Source organism: Ambystoma mexicanum, chromosome 10 (genome assembly GCF_040938575.1).
Source record: "Ambystoma mexicanum isolate Mex_15411 chromosome 10, UKY_AmexF1_1, whole genome shotgun sequence".
Classification (NCBI taxonomy): Eukaryota; Metazoa; Chordata; class Amphibia; order Caudata; family Ambystomatidae; genus Ambystoma; species Ambystoma mexicanum.
The window spans coordinates 792,148,790-792,163,288 of record NC_090932.1 but is presented as its reverse complement, the minus strand read 5'-3'; the positions used below and the strand labels follow the sequence as shown (position 1 = coordinate 792,163,288).

Below are 14,499 nucleotides of genomic sequence, written 5' to 3'. Positions count from 1 at the left end.
AGCCTGCCAGAATTGTCTGCTCTCCCAGTGGGGGGCTTTTGCTTGATTAGTGTGCCGCTAGAGCAGAGGTTAACATCAACACGGGAGGCTGCTGAAATCTACAAAATGGATGCCTCCTAATGAAAACTTTGAGGCTTATTTCCCAAAAATTTTACATAGCAACTGTCAAAGAAAATCATTTTTATATATATTTTTCATTATACCTTATCTTTTTAAACAATAACATTTTTGAGCGAACTACCCCTTTAAAGTATACATACATGTTGCTCCCCCCCCCTCACCTCCCATAGAGTAACTAGGGCATAATGGCCTGACCCTAACTCGCTAAGCAGCTTTCCCTAGGGTATGATATGTTATGATATGGCCTTTGTAACGCACCAATACACAAGTGTTTCAAGGTGCGATGAGGCAAGGAAGGGGGAACGGAGGGAGGACAGAGACATCGATCTTACTAGGCCAAGTGACATGGAGATTGCGCAAGTGCAGGGGAGAGGGAGGGGAAAGGTGACAGGGGCAGTGCTGTACAGGGGATCAAAACAATAACAAGAAGTGCGGCAAGCAGGTGCAAGGATAAGTGCAGTTAGCAGGTATCCAAAAGTGCAGGTAGGGGGACTGTAGGGTTACAGATACAGATCCAAGTGCAAGGGTTGCCGGGAGGCAGTGCGGGTGTGCATCTGGGCGGGCAGGGACCTGGGCCTGAAATCAGGGGGGAGCCTGGTGACCAGTGCAGTATCAGACAAGAAATCAGCAGGGGAGAGGAAGAGAGAAGGCAGAAGCAAAGAGGAAGGTCTCGAGATGCTTCCGGTTCTCCTCAAGTTTCAGAGAGGCAGGGAGGCTGTTCCAGAGGGAGGCTCCAGCCGAAGAAAGCTATCTACCACCAACTTGTTGCTTGGAGAAGCGACTGACCCTGAGGGAGTTGGAGGTGGGGGGGGCGAAGAGCTCGAGTAGGAAGGTATTTACGAAGAGAGAGTTAGGAGGTATTGAGGACCCAGGCCCCAGAAGGCCTTGTGGACAATGCAGAGGGTCTTGAACTTAATCCTTGCAACCACTGGGAGCCAATGCAGAGATTTCAGTGCTGGAGAGATACGATCCCTGGGCTTGAGACAAAGGACAAGTCTTGCAGTCCTGTTCTGGATGAGTTGCAGAGGGTGGAGACTAGAAGCAGGCAGCAGGCTCATCCTAGTGTGTTGGGTTGAGCCGAGTACTTACCTGAACTTTTATCTAACTTTGGAACTCTTATTAATCATAACCACTGGCACTCATATTCCTATATAAACTTACCGGAAGAAGTATATGCTTTGGAAGTGATGCCTTTTGGACACAAGGCCCAAAACGAATTAGGGTTTGACTATATACGAATTAGAAAAGTTGTTTTGTGTTGATTCTAAAGGGATTTGTCAATTCCCTATGCATCCAACTGCACACCTGGATTGCACGCCTAATGAATTCAAATGCAATTCTATTTCTCCTAGTGTATATGTTTGATACGGTTTGGTGTGACATTATTTACAGTGATTTTGATCTGCTTAGTGTGTAAACTTAAGGCCTAATAAATAATTGTAATGTTATATACTTACTTTCTAACATGAATTGCTGGTGTTGCTCTGCCTGGTCTTGCTGTAGCCCTAGACCACTCTCACACCCTTTGTGAGGCTAAGCCTTGACCGCTCTGCTACCTCACCTTGTTTGGGTTTGGCCAACTTCTCAGAATATTCCCTGCTTGGCATTTATTTATTGAATATTAATAAAGCGGCTATATAGCAAATGGTGTTTCCAGGTTGCCACAAGAAAGTATGGGGGAGACAGGGGAGTTAACAATAACGGTCCTACTAGGCCCTGTGACATTTGGATTGTGCAAGTGCAGTAACGAGAAGTGCAAAGAGGAGTGTGGGGGACTGCATAATGCAGAGGGGGGCAGGGGCAAGACGAGTGCTGAGGGGAGCCCGGAAGGGTGGTGTGGTAAGTGCTAGGGGATGCTGGGTGTGGACCACTGTAGGTGCGGTGAACTCCGGAGGGATGACCAACCCATCAGGCTATTCAGGGAAGGGGGCCTGGAAGGGCTGTGCTGGTGTGGGGTGGGGGAAAGGGGGAGTGCTGGTATAGACTGGTCTAGGAGGGCCTGGTAACGTTTAAGACTCATAAGGGACCAGGCCGCCAGTCGTAGCGGTAGATGGGGACATTAGCAAGGGCGGTCAAAAGGGAAGAAAGTATAGAAAAGCAAGGTCTTGAGAGGTTTCCGGAACTTAAGGATGTTGCGCTCAAGTCTGAGAGGGGCAGGGAGGCCATTCCAAAGGGAGGCGCCTGCCGAAGCGAAACATCTACCACCCCCCCACTAACTCCCCCACTCTCTGCTTGGAAAAAAGTCTAATCTGCAGAGAGTTGGAGCTAGAGGACCGAAGGGCTATAGCAGGGAGGTACTTGGGGAGAGAGAGTTGGATATAGCGGTGTCCCAGGCCCCATTAAGCCTTGTGGATGATGCAGAAGGTCTTGAATTTCATCCTCGCAGACACTGGAATCCAGTGGAGAGATTTTAGGGCTGGAGAAGTGCAGTCCCTGGGCTTGAGGCCAAAGATAAGTCTTGCAGTCCTATTTTGGATTAGTTGAAGGGGGGCGATGGGAGGACAGAGGCAGATCGCCGAAGAGGCTGTTGCAGTAGTCCAGCCTAGAGAGGACCAGAGCTCTAGAGACATTGGGCCTCATTACGAGTTTGGAGGTAGCCAGGCCGTTTTTAGCAGCATGGCTATCCCCAAACCGGGTACCAGGTCCGGGTCCTAAAAATAGGGAATTACCGGGCCATTCCAACCTTGGAGGGCCCGGTAATTCCCATTCTCGGGACCCGCACCCGGTACATCCCCATTCCCATTTGAGCCCCCATAGGGCTCAATGGGAATGGGGAGGATGCTAACAACGGGCCCGTTAATGACTGGCCTGTTGTAGCATCCTGGTCTGCTAGCGGGTCCCGCTCTTCATGTCTGGTCTGACCAGGCGTGAAGAGCGGGACCCGCTGCAGATCTCATAATGTGGCGGCCCGGAATTAATGGTGCCGGTCCCTTACTGGCACCGTTCATTCCGCGGCCGCCAGGGTCGTAATGACCTCCATTGAGTTTCTGAGGGAAGGTAAAGAAGGGGAGAATGCCTCTGGGGGTGAAGATGAAAGTGCACTTTCTTGGCAAGGTCCGTGATGTGAGAGGAGAAGTTGAGAGAGGTGTTGAAGATGACACAAAGGTTTTTGGCCTCACAGGAATGTGAGGGGAGAGGACCCAAGAAGGGCGGCCAGAGAGTGGGAGGGGAAACAGGGAGCAGGGGTTCCAATGAGAAGGATCACTGTCTTACTGGCATTAAGACAAAAATCGTTAGCCATGGACCATGCCTGAATATCAGTCGGACAGTCAGGAATTAGAGAGGAAGAAGAGGAGGTAGTGGAAGGAAGGTTGACAGAGAGCTGTGTGTCATCAGCATAGCGCTGGAAGTGAGGAGAGAAGGAGGAGATGAAGTGGACCAGAGGAGTAAGGTAGATATTGAAGAGCGATAGGATAAAGCCATGAGGGAGGTGAAGGAGAGGAAAGGGCACAGTTGCACCTAGGAAGGTAGATTAGATAGGAAGGAAGTTAGCCAATCCAGTTGAAGATCCATGATGCCAAGGGTATCACAAAGTAATTTTATGAGGATGGAATGATTGACCGTGTCAAAGGCAAAGGAAAGATTGAGAAGAATGAGAACGGAAGGAGAGTTGGAGTAATTATTTGAAAGCAGGTCTTCACGGGTGTTCAGGAGGGTAGTTTACGTGCCTCTGGATGCTCTGAAGTCAGACTGGTGGTCATGGGCGCAGCCAACAGATTCAGTGTGGTGGATCAGTTGGGAGATTACCAACTTCTCCAAGAGTTTGTCCAGGAAGGGGATAGTGGAGATAAGGCGATAGTTAGCCGGGCAGGAAGGGTTGGCAGACAGCACAATGGAGTGCTTGAGGGGTAGCATGAAGGAGCCAGTGGCAAAGGAGTAGTTACATAAGTCAGCCAAGCCAGAAGCGAGAGAGGAAATAATGTCCTTGATAGTTCTGGAGGAGCAGGTGAGCACCTGTTTAGGGAAAGACACAGAGCGGACAACTTTAGAGACCTCATCTGGTGCTATGAGCAAGAAGGAGGATAGTGTGGGGAGGCAGAGAGGGGGGCCAAAGGAGGACTGAGAGCAGGTGGGGGACTAGGGAGGGGGATACCATACTAGGATGGCCTCCCAGACGCCTTCCACCAGGGCTGGTTTTGGAAATCAATCTTAAAACCTTGATGCGCTCCTGATGTTAACAGAAGAGTCTCTTGAACATTTTCTGTGCTAACTGTCTATCCTTTTTGATTGGCTGCACACACTGTGAGCAGATTTGTCAATATAGAGCTTTCATTGGCCTGGAGGCAAATGCCACTGAACTGTACACGTTATTCCTCCCCCATCTACATGGCTTGTTATAACTGTTTACTATGAGCTAATGAATGCTTAGAAATATAGAAAGCGATGCCATTTCACGCCCACACCAAGGACCTCTGGTTCAATTTTTTGCAACATCTACGTAATTCATCACAGTTTAATTCCAATAAATAGAAGTGGCTATCCTCATCCTAATCTGTGCCGTGGTGCCCACTCTGTCACATCTATGGTTTTTGTTTTTTAATTATGCCTGTTGTCGCCGACTTATACCAGATCATTACATATTTTAGTATTTTTATCTGACCAACTCTTGTTCAGTATATAATGTTAATATGTCTCAAACCCCAACAGACATTCAGCAAGGGGATATTCTGGAACCCTTGTTGGGTAAATGATAATCTAAATATGGGTAACAAGAACGGAAATACCTTAACCCGATTGCCCTTTCAAGCTAGTTTTTATTATTATTGTTGGTGATTAAACAGCATTTCATGCCAGACTCATCCAGCTTCTAAGCACTTGAGCAGGGACGAACCCATGTTGCACTGGCATCGTCCTTTTCCCAAGTGGAGCGCTTTGCCCCTGAGCCATCATCCCGTTCATGTTAAAGATAGACTGCTTTCATGCATATTTAAGCTTCCAAAGTCAGCAAAACTATGCGTAGGCAAGATGAAGCCGATCAAGAAATGTAAAACCCACCTCAAGTTTGAAGGCCAGGCCTACAAATGGCTGGGAGCTGTCCCTCGCAGGGCTTAATATAACCCTGCTGGCATCTTCAGAATCCCTGAAAGAGAATAAGAGAAACAGTTCACATATTTGAAGTCCTCCAGATAAAGTTAGCATGGTTTCCTCAATTAGCAATCGCCTCACCATTTCAGACTTACTAAGACCACTGTGCCGGGTCAGAAAAAGGACACAGACTCTTAGATAACATGATGCACAGTATTTTATTAAAGACATTTTAAAAGGCCTATCTTTCCCTAACACTTTGGGTGTTCTCTGCCTATATTACTAACTAAGGTGCTTGTTCGTCAGTCGTGAATGTAAAAATGAAACGAGTGCTCTGTCCAAAACTACCCTATCTAACCCTACCACTATGTAAAAATAAATAAAATCAGGAGAATGGCTCCATTCTCCTAAGGGTACTCTTAGTACCAATCTATATGTTAATTATTAGTATTTTATTTGCAAATAGTCTCTGGTGACTTTGTGGCTCAGTCTCTTTAGTTCATCAACAGAATAATGAAAGCTTCATTTCTCTTTAGGAATTCCTTTTGGGAATTTTTCACAGGATTTGTATCTTTCGTTGTTGCTGTTAGTCTAACTTGTTAAAGTGTGGTTCTGGTCGGTCTTCCCTCCTGGACAATTGTATATCCCCTTCACTTGGGCTATTTCTCTAGATATATAGTCCAATTGTCTAGTTCTCTCAAACTCTGGTTCATGTTTTCCTCTTGCTCTCAAATGACATTAAGGAATGTAGTTATTTTTCCCAGGGTATTTCGTCCCACTGCTTTTCTCTAGTATCAAAAGGATTTACATGAATCCATTTCCATTTTAAATCTGTTTTATTCACTGAGACAACTTGCTTGTGCGGTATAACAATCCGCTGGGTGCTTTCCGTGCTTCCAGTCATTCCTGTTACCTTCGTTCCCGACGGCGGACATCCGCGGAAACCTTCTCGGTCGGGCACCTCTCCTCTGATCACATACTGCTGTTTGTTTCGTTTTGCTGGTGCCTCTCTCTCTCTCCACCTTCACTTGCTTCTCCGTAGTGACCCGGTACTTCACTGTGTGACCGGACACCTACTGGCTCGTTTCTTGCAGTGGCCTCTGAGATAGTTTGTCAATAGGCCATCCACCAAGGCTTCGCATTCATGGTCTCGCCACCACCGTCTCGAAGGCTCCTGTCGTGCTGCTGTTCGCAGTATCACTGGTGCCCCGCACTGCATTCTCAGGTGAGTTTGAAACTTGCAGGCTTCCGGGTTTCTGTCTTCCCAAAGTATGACATATCGTGGGGCTTCCCCAAGCCAAAGTACGTTCTGATCTCAATCTTCTCGTTCTTGTTCCCTTCTCACGAGGACTCATTAACCAACCTAATTGTGCCAGTAGATTGGTCATTTTTATTCAAAGGGATGAACAAGTTAGTTACCAACTGGTATTGGATGTTCCTCCAATGTATTCTACATCTTTGACATGTAATGTCCACAGCTGTGCACTTTGGAAACTTTTTTCGACAGAGGGCGTCCTGCGTCGATGACGTTGGGTCACTGTCCCTCGAAGGCCTCCGTCGAGAGCGACGTCACCGGATGTTATAAATAGGACGCACGGCACCCGTAGCCTCAGTTTATGTTTTTTCCTCCATAACGTGTGACACCAATGCCTGCTGAACTGCACATAGCCTTGCGGAAACTTAAGCTGCAATTGCATAGGAAATTCTTCAGAGGGGCAGGCTGGGAGGGCAATGTGGAATATGTTGGAGGAATATCCAATCGAAAGTACGTTACCAGTTGGTAAGTAACTTGTTCTTCGAATGGATTGTGTCCTCCAACGTATTCCACATCTTTGACAGACTCCCAAAGCAGTACCAGAAAAATAGAGGAGGCAAAAGAATTTAGAATATCCAATCAGATGACGGAATAAAGAATCGCCTTACCAAAGTCCATATCTTGGCCATGGACGGTATCCAGGGAGTACTGTTTAACAAAGTTGTGGATAGAAACCCATGTGGCGGCATCACAAATGTTCCTAATAGGAACTCCGGGTTTGAGGGCGATGGATGTAGCCACGCCCCTAGTGGAATGAGCTTGCAACCCTTCAGGAGGGTCCATACCCGCCAATCGGTAACACTCAGTAATGGTGAGGATAATCCACCTGGACAAGGTCTGTTTGGTAACAGCCTGGCCCAATCAGTGTCCAGCATATCTCACAAAGAGTTGATTGTCCACTCTGACCCTGGACATCCTAGAAATATAAAAGCTCAGAGCTCTCCTAGGATCCAACCTATGGAGTCGCTCCTCTTCCTTACCAGGATGAGGAGGAGGATAGAACGAAGTAAGAACCACTTTCTGGCCCAAATGAAATTCCGACACTAGGAGGGACGTACCCTCAGTACAAACCGATCCTTGTGGAACACAGTAAAGGGCGGCTTAGATGAAAATGCCTGCCGTTCACTCACTCTGCGAGCGGAAGTCACCGCAACCAAGAACACAGTCTTGAAGGACAACAACCTCAAAGGACAAGAGTGCAAAGATTCAAACGGAGCACCCCTGTGAAATTTCAAAACCAAATTCAGATCCCAAACCGGCACCTGGAAAGGAGACGGCAGGAACACATTAGTTTAGTTTAGTTTATTTATTTATACCGCATGCCGAACCCTGAGGTAATTGGGCGCCGGATACTTAGGGCAAGTTACAGCAGATTATGGACACACAAAAAGGATAACAGTAAGTGCACATGACCGGGTTACAGAGTGGTCAGGTAACAGACACAGGAAGAAAATACATTGGTTAGTCAGTCAGAGAGTGGGGGTATTCTTGTTGGCGAGCCAGGACTTTGTTTTAACTCGGAACTTCCCGAAGGATGGTTCAGCTCTAAGGATCATGGGTATAGCTTTCCACAGCTTGGCAGCGAGGACTGGGAAGCTGGACCCGCCTGCTTTTTTTTTTTTAGGGAGAATTTAGGAATGGTTAGGCAATGGAGAATACAGCATTCTGGTTGGTCTGGCTGATGTGCGTTTGTTGAACTTATCTGCCAGGTACTTGGAGGCGTCATTAGAGAGGCATTTGTGGACGATGACGAGAGATTTTAGGGTGATTCTGTCTCGAACCGGGAGCCAATGGGCATCTTACCTAAAGCTGGATATGTGTGAGTGTCGCGGGATACTCAAGGCCGCTCTGAGGGCATTATTCTGAAGCACTTGAAGTTTGTTCAGATTGCGCTCTGAGGTGCCAAGGAAGAGAGTGATGCAGTAGTCTTTTTGAGAGCACTAGCGCTCTGGCTAGAGTAATACAACTGGCCAGTGAAAGGAAGGCTTTGCAGGCATTGATGAGCTTGTTAGTGTAGGCCGTGGAGGAGGCTATGGCGTTTACTTGTTTTTTGAGCGAGAGAGTGAGTCCTTTAAGGAATTGAGGAATCAAACTTTCTTCAGACGAGCGCTTCAAGATAGACAGCGCTGCCAGGTAACCTTTAATGGTACCCACTTGAAGGCCCCAGTGGGCCAAAGAAAGTAAAAAAGACAAAACCATGGGAATGGAACACTGAAAAGGATCAACATTTTGTCCTCTGCACCAGTCACAAAACTTACGGCAACAGTGCAGGGATTTTTTTGCTGGCCACCTGGCCGAAAGAAACTCGTCCATCACGTCATCCAGGAGGTCCCAATCCTTATACCTCAACCTTTCAGATACCAATCGTGAAGGTTGAGAGTCCTGACCTCTGGATGGAGAACCTGACCCCCTCCAACCCACTCGCCCCAACCCCACCCCCACCCAAACCAACGACCGCTCACGCGAGAGCAGATCCTCTCGGTAGGGAAGGAGGCGTAGAAGGCAGATGGACATATCTAGAAGGTCCGGGTACCACGCTCTCCTGGCCCAATCCAGAGCAATGAGGATCATGTGGGATCCGAACCTCCGTAACCTCCTTAGCACTTGAGGAATGACGGGGACTGGAGGAAACGGGTACAGCAGTGGGAATGACCAATCCACTACGAATGCGTCTCCTAAGGCTCCTATTGGAGGAAATTCCCTCGAGCAGAATCTCTCGCACTTCCGTTTGGCACTGGTGGCGAACAGATCCAATTGTCGGGTTCCCCAAAGGGCGAAGATCTCCAGAAGGACTTCCTGACCCAACTCCCATTCGTGAGAGACCGTGCTCTGCCTGCTCAGAGTGTCCGCCGCCGTATTTTCCTCTCCGGCCAGATAAACTGCTGAGAGTGAAATTCCCTGCTGGATTGCCCAGAACCATTGCCTCTCTGCACAACGGGAGTGACCCCTACCCCCCTTTTTTTGTTGAAGTAATGCATGGCCACTGTGTTGTCTGGCATTATCAGGACACTCTTCCCCCGCACAGACGGCAGCTCTAACAGGTTGATGTGGAGTTTGGACTCCGACGGAGACCAACGAACGCTGGCGATCAAGTCCTCGGCATAAGCACCCCATCCTGTGAGGGAAGCGTCCGTCACTACAGTCACCTGTACATGGCTGCCAAAAAGGCTCCCCCTTCATCAAGTTCCCTTCGTTGGCCCACCACAGAAAATCTTGGGAGACCGAGAATGGAATCTGAACGGGATCCGACATCTTGCCTGAGAACTGGGACCCCTGCATCTTGAGGACCCATTGCAGGGATCTCATCCTCAGCCTGGCCTCTGGCACCAGAAAAATGCAGGATGCCCAAGCAACTTTAAGAATTTGAAAGCCGGGAGACTCTGGGCATGTTGAAACTTGCCCACCATCTGCACAATGTGATGAGCCCTCACTTTGGGAGGCAAGCACTTCCCCAAGGACGTGTCCTACACAGCTCCGATGTACTGGAGCTGCTGGGAAAGTGTCAGATGCGACTTCTTGAAATTGAGGGAGAAGCCCAGCCAGTGGAGGGAGCGGCAGGTGACACCGAGATGATCCAATGCTTGTTCGGGAGAACGCGCACATATCAGCCAGTCGTCCAGGTAGGGGAAGACGTGAATCCCCCCTCGCCTGAGATACGCTGCCACCACCACCATCATCTTGGTGAAGACCCTCGGGGCGGAGGTCAATCCGAATGGCAGGACCCGAAACTGAAAGTGCGAGTCGCCAGGCGCAAACCTCCGGTACTTTCTGTGCTTGCGGTGAATCGGGAAATGAAAGTAAGGGTCGTGTAGGTCCAGAGACACCAACCAATCCTGAAGTTGAAGGGCTTGGAGGACTTGAGAAAGAGTGACAATCTTGAACTTATCCTTCCTGAGAAGTTTGTTCAACCAACGCAAATCCAGGATGGGTCTCAATCCCCCCCATCTTTCTTTGGAAACCATAAATATGGGGAATACCAACCCTTGTTCCTCTCCGACACAGGCACCAGTTCTATAGCGCCTTTCTCCAGCAGGGTTAGGGTTTCCTGCACATGCAGCGGATCCGGAAGCTTCAAAGAGATATTCCCCGGTGGATTGTCGTGAGGCCCTTTTTGGTCAGAACCCAGGCATCCGAAGTAATGGTTCGCCATTCCTCGAGATGCTGAGACAGTCTGCCCCCAACCGGCGAACAATGGGACATGGCCTCATGCTTGTTTAAGAGCAGCTGCGGCAGCGCCTGAAGGCAAAGAGGCAGCTGCCCCAGCGGCTTTGGTACCTCTATTTCCCCAACCACCACGGGTACTTTTACGTTGACCCCTTTGACTGGCAGCTCCTCTCGTTCTACCAAAGGAGGAGTAGTAATGAAAAGAATCTCCCCTCCACTGCTGTCCCCTAGGACGAAAAGGCAGAGGTTGATGCACTGCGGCGCTCAAAGATTTTGCTGCAGCTTTCGAGGTCTGCAGCCTCTCAAGGCTCTCGTCAGCCTTGCTGCCAAACAAATGGGCGCCATCAAAGGGCATTTTCAAAAGACAGACTTACACACCCGGAGCAAAACCTGACTTCCGCAACCACGCAAACCTGCGTATAACGGTGCTCGCAGCCATGGACCGGCTAACACTGTCGGCCGTGTCCAAACCCGACTGAAGGGATTCACACATGGCATCCTTGCCATCTTGCAGGAGAGCAAGGAACCCATCCCTTTCTTCCCCCTCGGGAATATGCTCAGCCGCAAGAGAAACAGTTCCAGAGAGTGTGTGAAAATCTTGCCAAGGCACAAGTGGAGTTGGCCGATTTAAGCACCATCCTCCCCGCAGAAAACACCTTGCGTGCCCAACCATCGAAGCGTTTGTCGTCCCTATCAGGAGGGATGGTAGGGTACGCCGCCTGCCTCGAGGTGGGCGTAGCCGCCTGAACCACCAAACTCTCGGGAGCGGGTGAGTGGATAGGTAGCTTGGGTCGCTACCGGAAGGGTGGTATTTCTTGGTTAACGATTTGTTAACAGCCGGAACAGATTCCGGTGACTGCCAAGCAGCCGCCACCCTTTTCTGTAAGGTGAGATGAAGAGGCAACACCGGGTCAGAGGACGGACCTTGATCTAAAATGTCTGTGAGGTCATCTTGCACAAAATCTCCAGGAGGACTGGACCAGCCCAGGTACTCCAAGACCCTAGCCACGAGTCTCCTGTAGGACGACTCAGCATGAGCCCCAGGCGTGCCAAATTCCACTTCCGGAGAAGTGTCCAGACTTCTAGCGTCATGAAAAGTTTGTCTCAAATCTTCCAGTTGGATATGCCCTGAAAAGACAGGAGCCCCTCTCCTCCTCCTCAAAGATGTTATCCAGAGGGAGGAAAAAGTCCTGCCTCGGAACAGCCGAGGGCCTGGAGTCCAGAACAGGTCTCACAGACTTGGAAGTAGCCTTCCTAGGAAGATCCACAGTAGTAGGGATCTCCGAAGGTTAATTTCGGCCAAAAAGCCTCGAAGTCGTCGAGGGCGCCGATGGCTTTGGCGTCGAGAGCCTCGAGAGCTTCGGCGTCGACACTGGCGCCGACGGCGCTGTGGGCTGATACGAAGGCAAAGCTTCGACGTCAGTATCCGACAGACACAGTCCCGACGGAGTCGACGTGACCTCAAGCCCTTAGCAGGTTTCTGCGGTCTCTCTGGGGACGAGGACCGAGACCTGGAAGCACGTCTCTTGCGACCATCCTGAGCCTTGTCCAAACGGGACCTCGATGGCTCCCGATGAGTCGCGTCGAGGACTCGAGCCTGAAGGCGTGCAAGCTCCGGTACGAGACCATTCCTTGCCAGCTTCATCAGAAGGCGCGGATGGAACTGTACCCTGCGATTGAAAAATCGCCAACATCTGCTCCCTAAAAGCAGCCCATTCCTCCGGAGTCGAGGACTTTGTTGGGCATGCAACTTTCCTCGCAGCACCATCCTCCGAGGAGGACAGGGAAGGCGACCGGTGAAGGCACTTCCGAGAATGCCGGGACGAGGAAGACAAATGGCGGGTACCACTCTGGGACTGAGATCCCTGGGTCTCCTTATGACACGCAGAGTCGCCTCTCGAGTCATCGGGACTTACTGGGTTTAGAATCCCTACCTACCTGAAGCTTCCCCTTACGCTCCCGCAAGGCCTTGGCAGTCAACCTGGCATTTGGAACAGTAGTCGGTGTCATGACTCTCGCCCAAGCACCACAAGCAAATGCAATGTGGGTCGGTGATCGACATTTTAGACTTGCATCCCGGCAAGTCTTGAAGCCAGACCGCGGAGTCGGAGTGGTCGAATAGGAAGAAGACATCTTACGATGAAATACACGAGGTGCGCCGAGTTCTCGAAGCAAACACGTTTGCAGAAAAACGGAATGGAGGCTACGGCGCTGTGCGTCCTATCTATAACATCCAGTGACGTCGCCCTCGACGGAGGCCTTCGAGGGACATTGACCCAACGTCATCGACGCAGGACGCCCCCTGCCGAAAAAAGTTTCCGAAGTGCACAGCTGTGGACATTACATGTCAAAGATGTGTAATACGTTGGAGGACACAATCCATTCGAAATGCTGGTTTCCTATAAGATAAAGGCATCGGTGTTGCGTTTCTTCATCACAATTTTGATATTTTATATTTCTAGTCCTTTTGAGCATCCGATGCAAGCTACAATGCGTACAGCTTTAGGGAGTTCCTGTTGGGAACAGGCGTCTTTGTCCCCCAAGGGGGAGTTTCTCCCGGCGAAGTCCCACTTGCCTCTACCCTTAGGGAGGGTGTTCCAGGGAGCAGGCTCACCTCACTAGCATGTTTGTTCCATATCACCAAAGCATTCTCTCAGATTCTGAGTAACATTCCAACGGTGGCTATACTATGGGGCTTAAAGTACCATAGACACAGATACCCTTAAGTCAGATTTGACAAATGGATCTCCTTTATTTTAGAGGATTTTGAGAGCCAGTGTGACAGTTTTAAATTAAAGGAACGTACAAATGCTGCCTGAAATGGGCAAGTGGAACCAACTGAGAAAAAAGATGCGCTGGTAAGGTTCATTTCTAAGCAAACCCTCATATTCCTAGAAAATGAAACTTACAGGAGCATGCTAAAAAGGAGCATCAAGTTCTGGAGCATTAGTATTTTCCTTGACTGGGAAAAGAGTTGTGAGAAGAAACATTCACATCTAATAAAGAATATCTCATTAGCCATCTTTAGTGAGGCAGCCAAGGCTGGTGACACTGACACCAGGTAATGTGAAGGTTTCTTGCCACATCGCCCCACTCAAATGGGGAGAATTACATCACATTTTTTAACCACACATTTTTGGTTATTTACTTACATGGCTGTGCAAGTCTGATGTCGGCCTTAAGAAAGCCAATACGGAAAGGTAGACTTTTAAGGGTCAGTGTGTAGTAAGACAGCTATCTTGAAGCGTTGCCTCCCTCCCGCTTTCCACACCCGAGGTTTGTCCCAAAGGAACAATTTACATGCAAAAATACAGTATGCATCGGCACAAAGAACCAAGCCTGTCAACAACCGCACCAACACTTACTCCTTATTGAGAATAGCAACATTCTGTACTTCAGATGGATTAGGCAGGTAATCTAAAACAGCATCCAGGAGTGGCTGAATTCCTTTGTTCTTCAGGGCACTTCCTACAAGAATAGGTGTAAATAATCGCTTCACTGTTGCTCTTCTAACTGCAAGCTGGAAAAAAAGAACAAGCTTAATGCTTGGTAATACAATGAGAAAAAAAGCCATATTGAATATTCTCAAATCATATGGCAACTTGCTGTATGATACATTTAGGATTCACTTGGATGCTTGCCAATTCAGATTTTCTGTACCAACGTTACAGAAAGTCATAATTCTATTAAAGGAATGGAGGCGAAATATTACGCTTAACCCTTTAATCACTACCCAAGCAACACAATAAAATCATAAGTTTCATTCCCAAAAGAACTCCAATCTCCATGAAGAGACGGTCTTTATCCATAAAACGTGACTGCTCTGACCTCAGCTATCATGTGACAGTCTTCCAATCAGTGTACTAACTCCCTCA

The 14,499-nt window shown here is 48.9% G+C and overlaps 1 protein-coding gene across 1 annotated transcript in view; it reads right to left on the bottom strand.

Moving 5' to 3' along the window:
- Nucleotides 1-14,499, bottom strand: part of GFM1 (G elongation factor mitochondrial 1) — a 572,440-nt gene that overhangs the window by 357,229 nt on the left and 200,712 nt on the right. Inside the window, exons 7-8 of the mRNA XM_069618451.1 lie at nt 13,990-14,144; nt 5,116-5,200 (exon numbers count right to left, since the gene is read on the bottom strand). Coding sequence (XP_069474552.1) covers nt 5,116-5,200; nt 13,990-14,144 — 240 coding nt within the window. The remainder of the gene's footprint in view (nt 1-5,115; nt 5,201-13,989; nt 14,145-14,499) is intronic.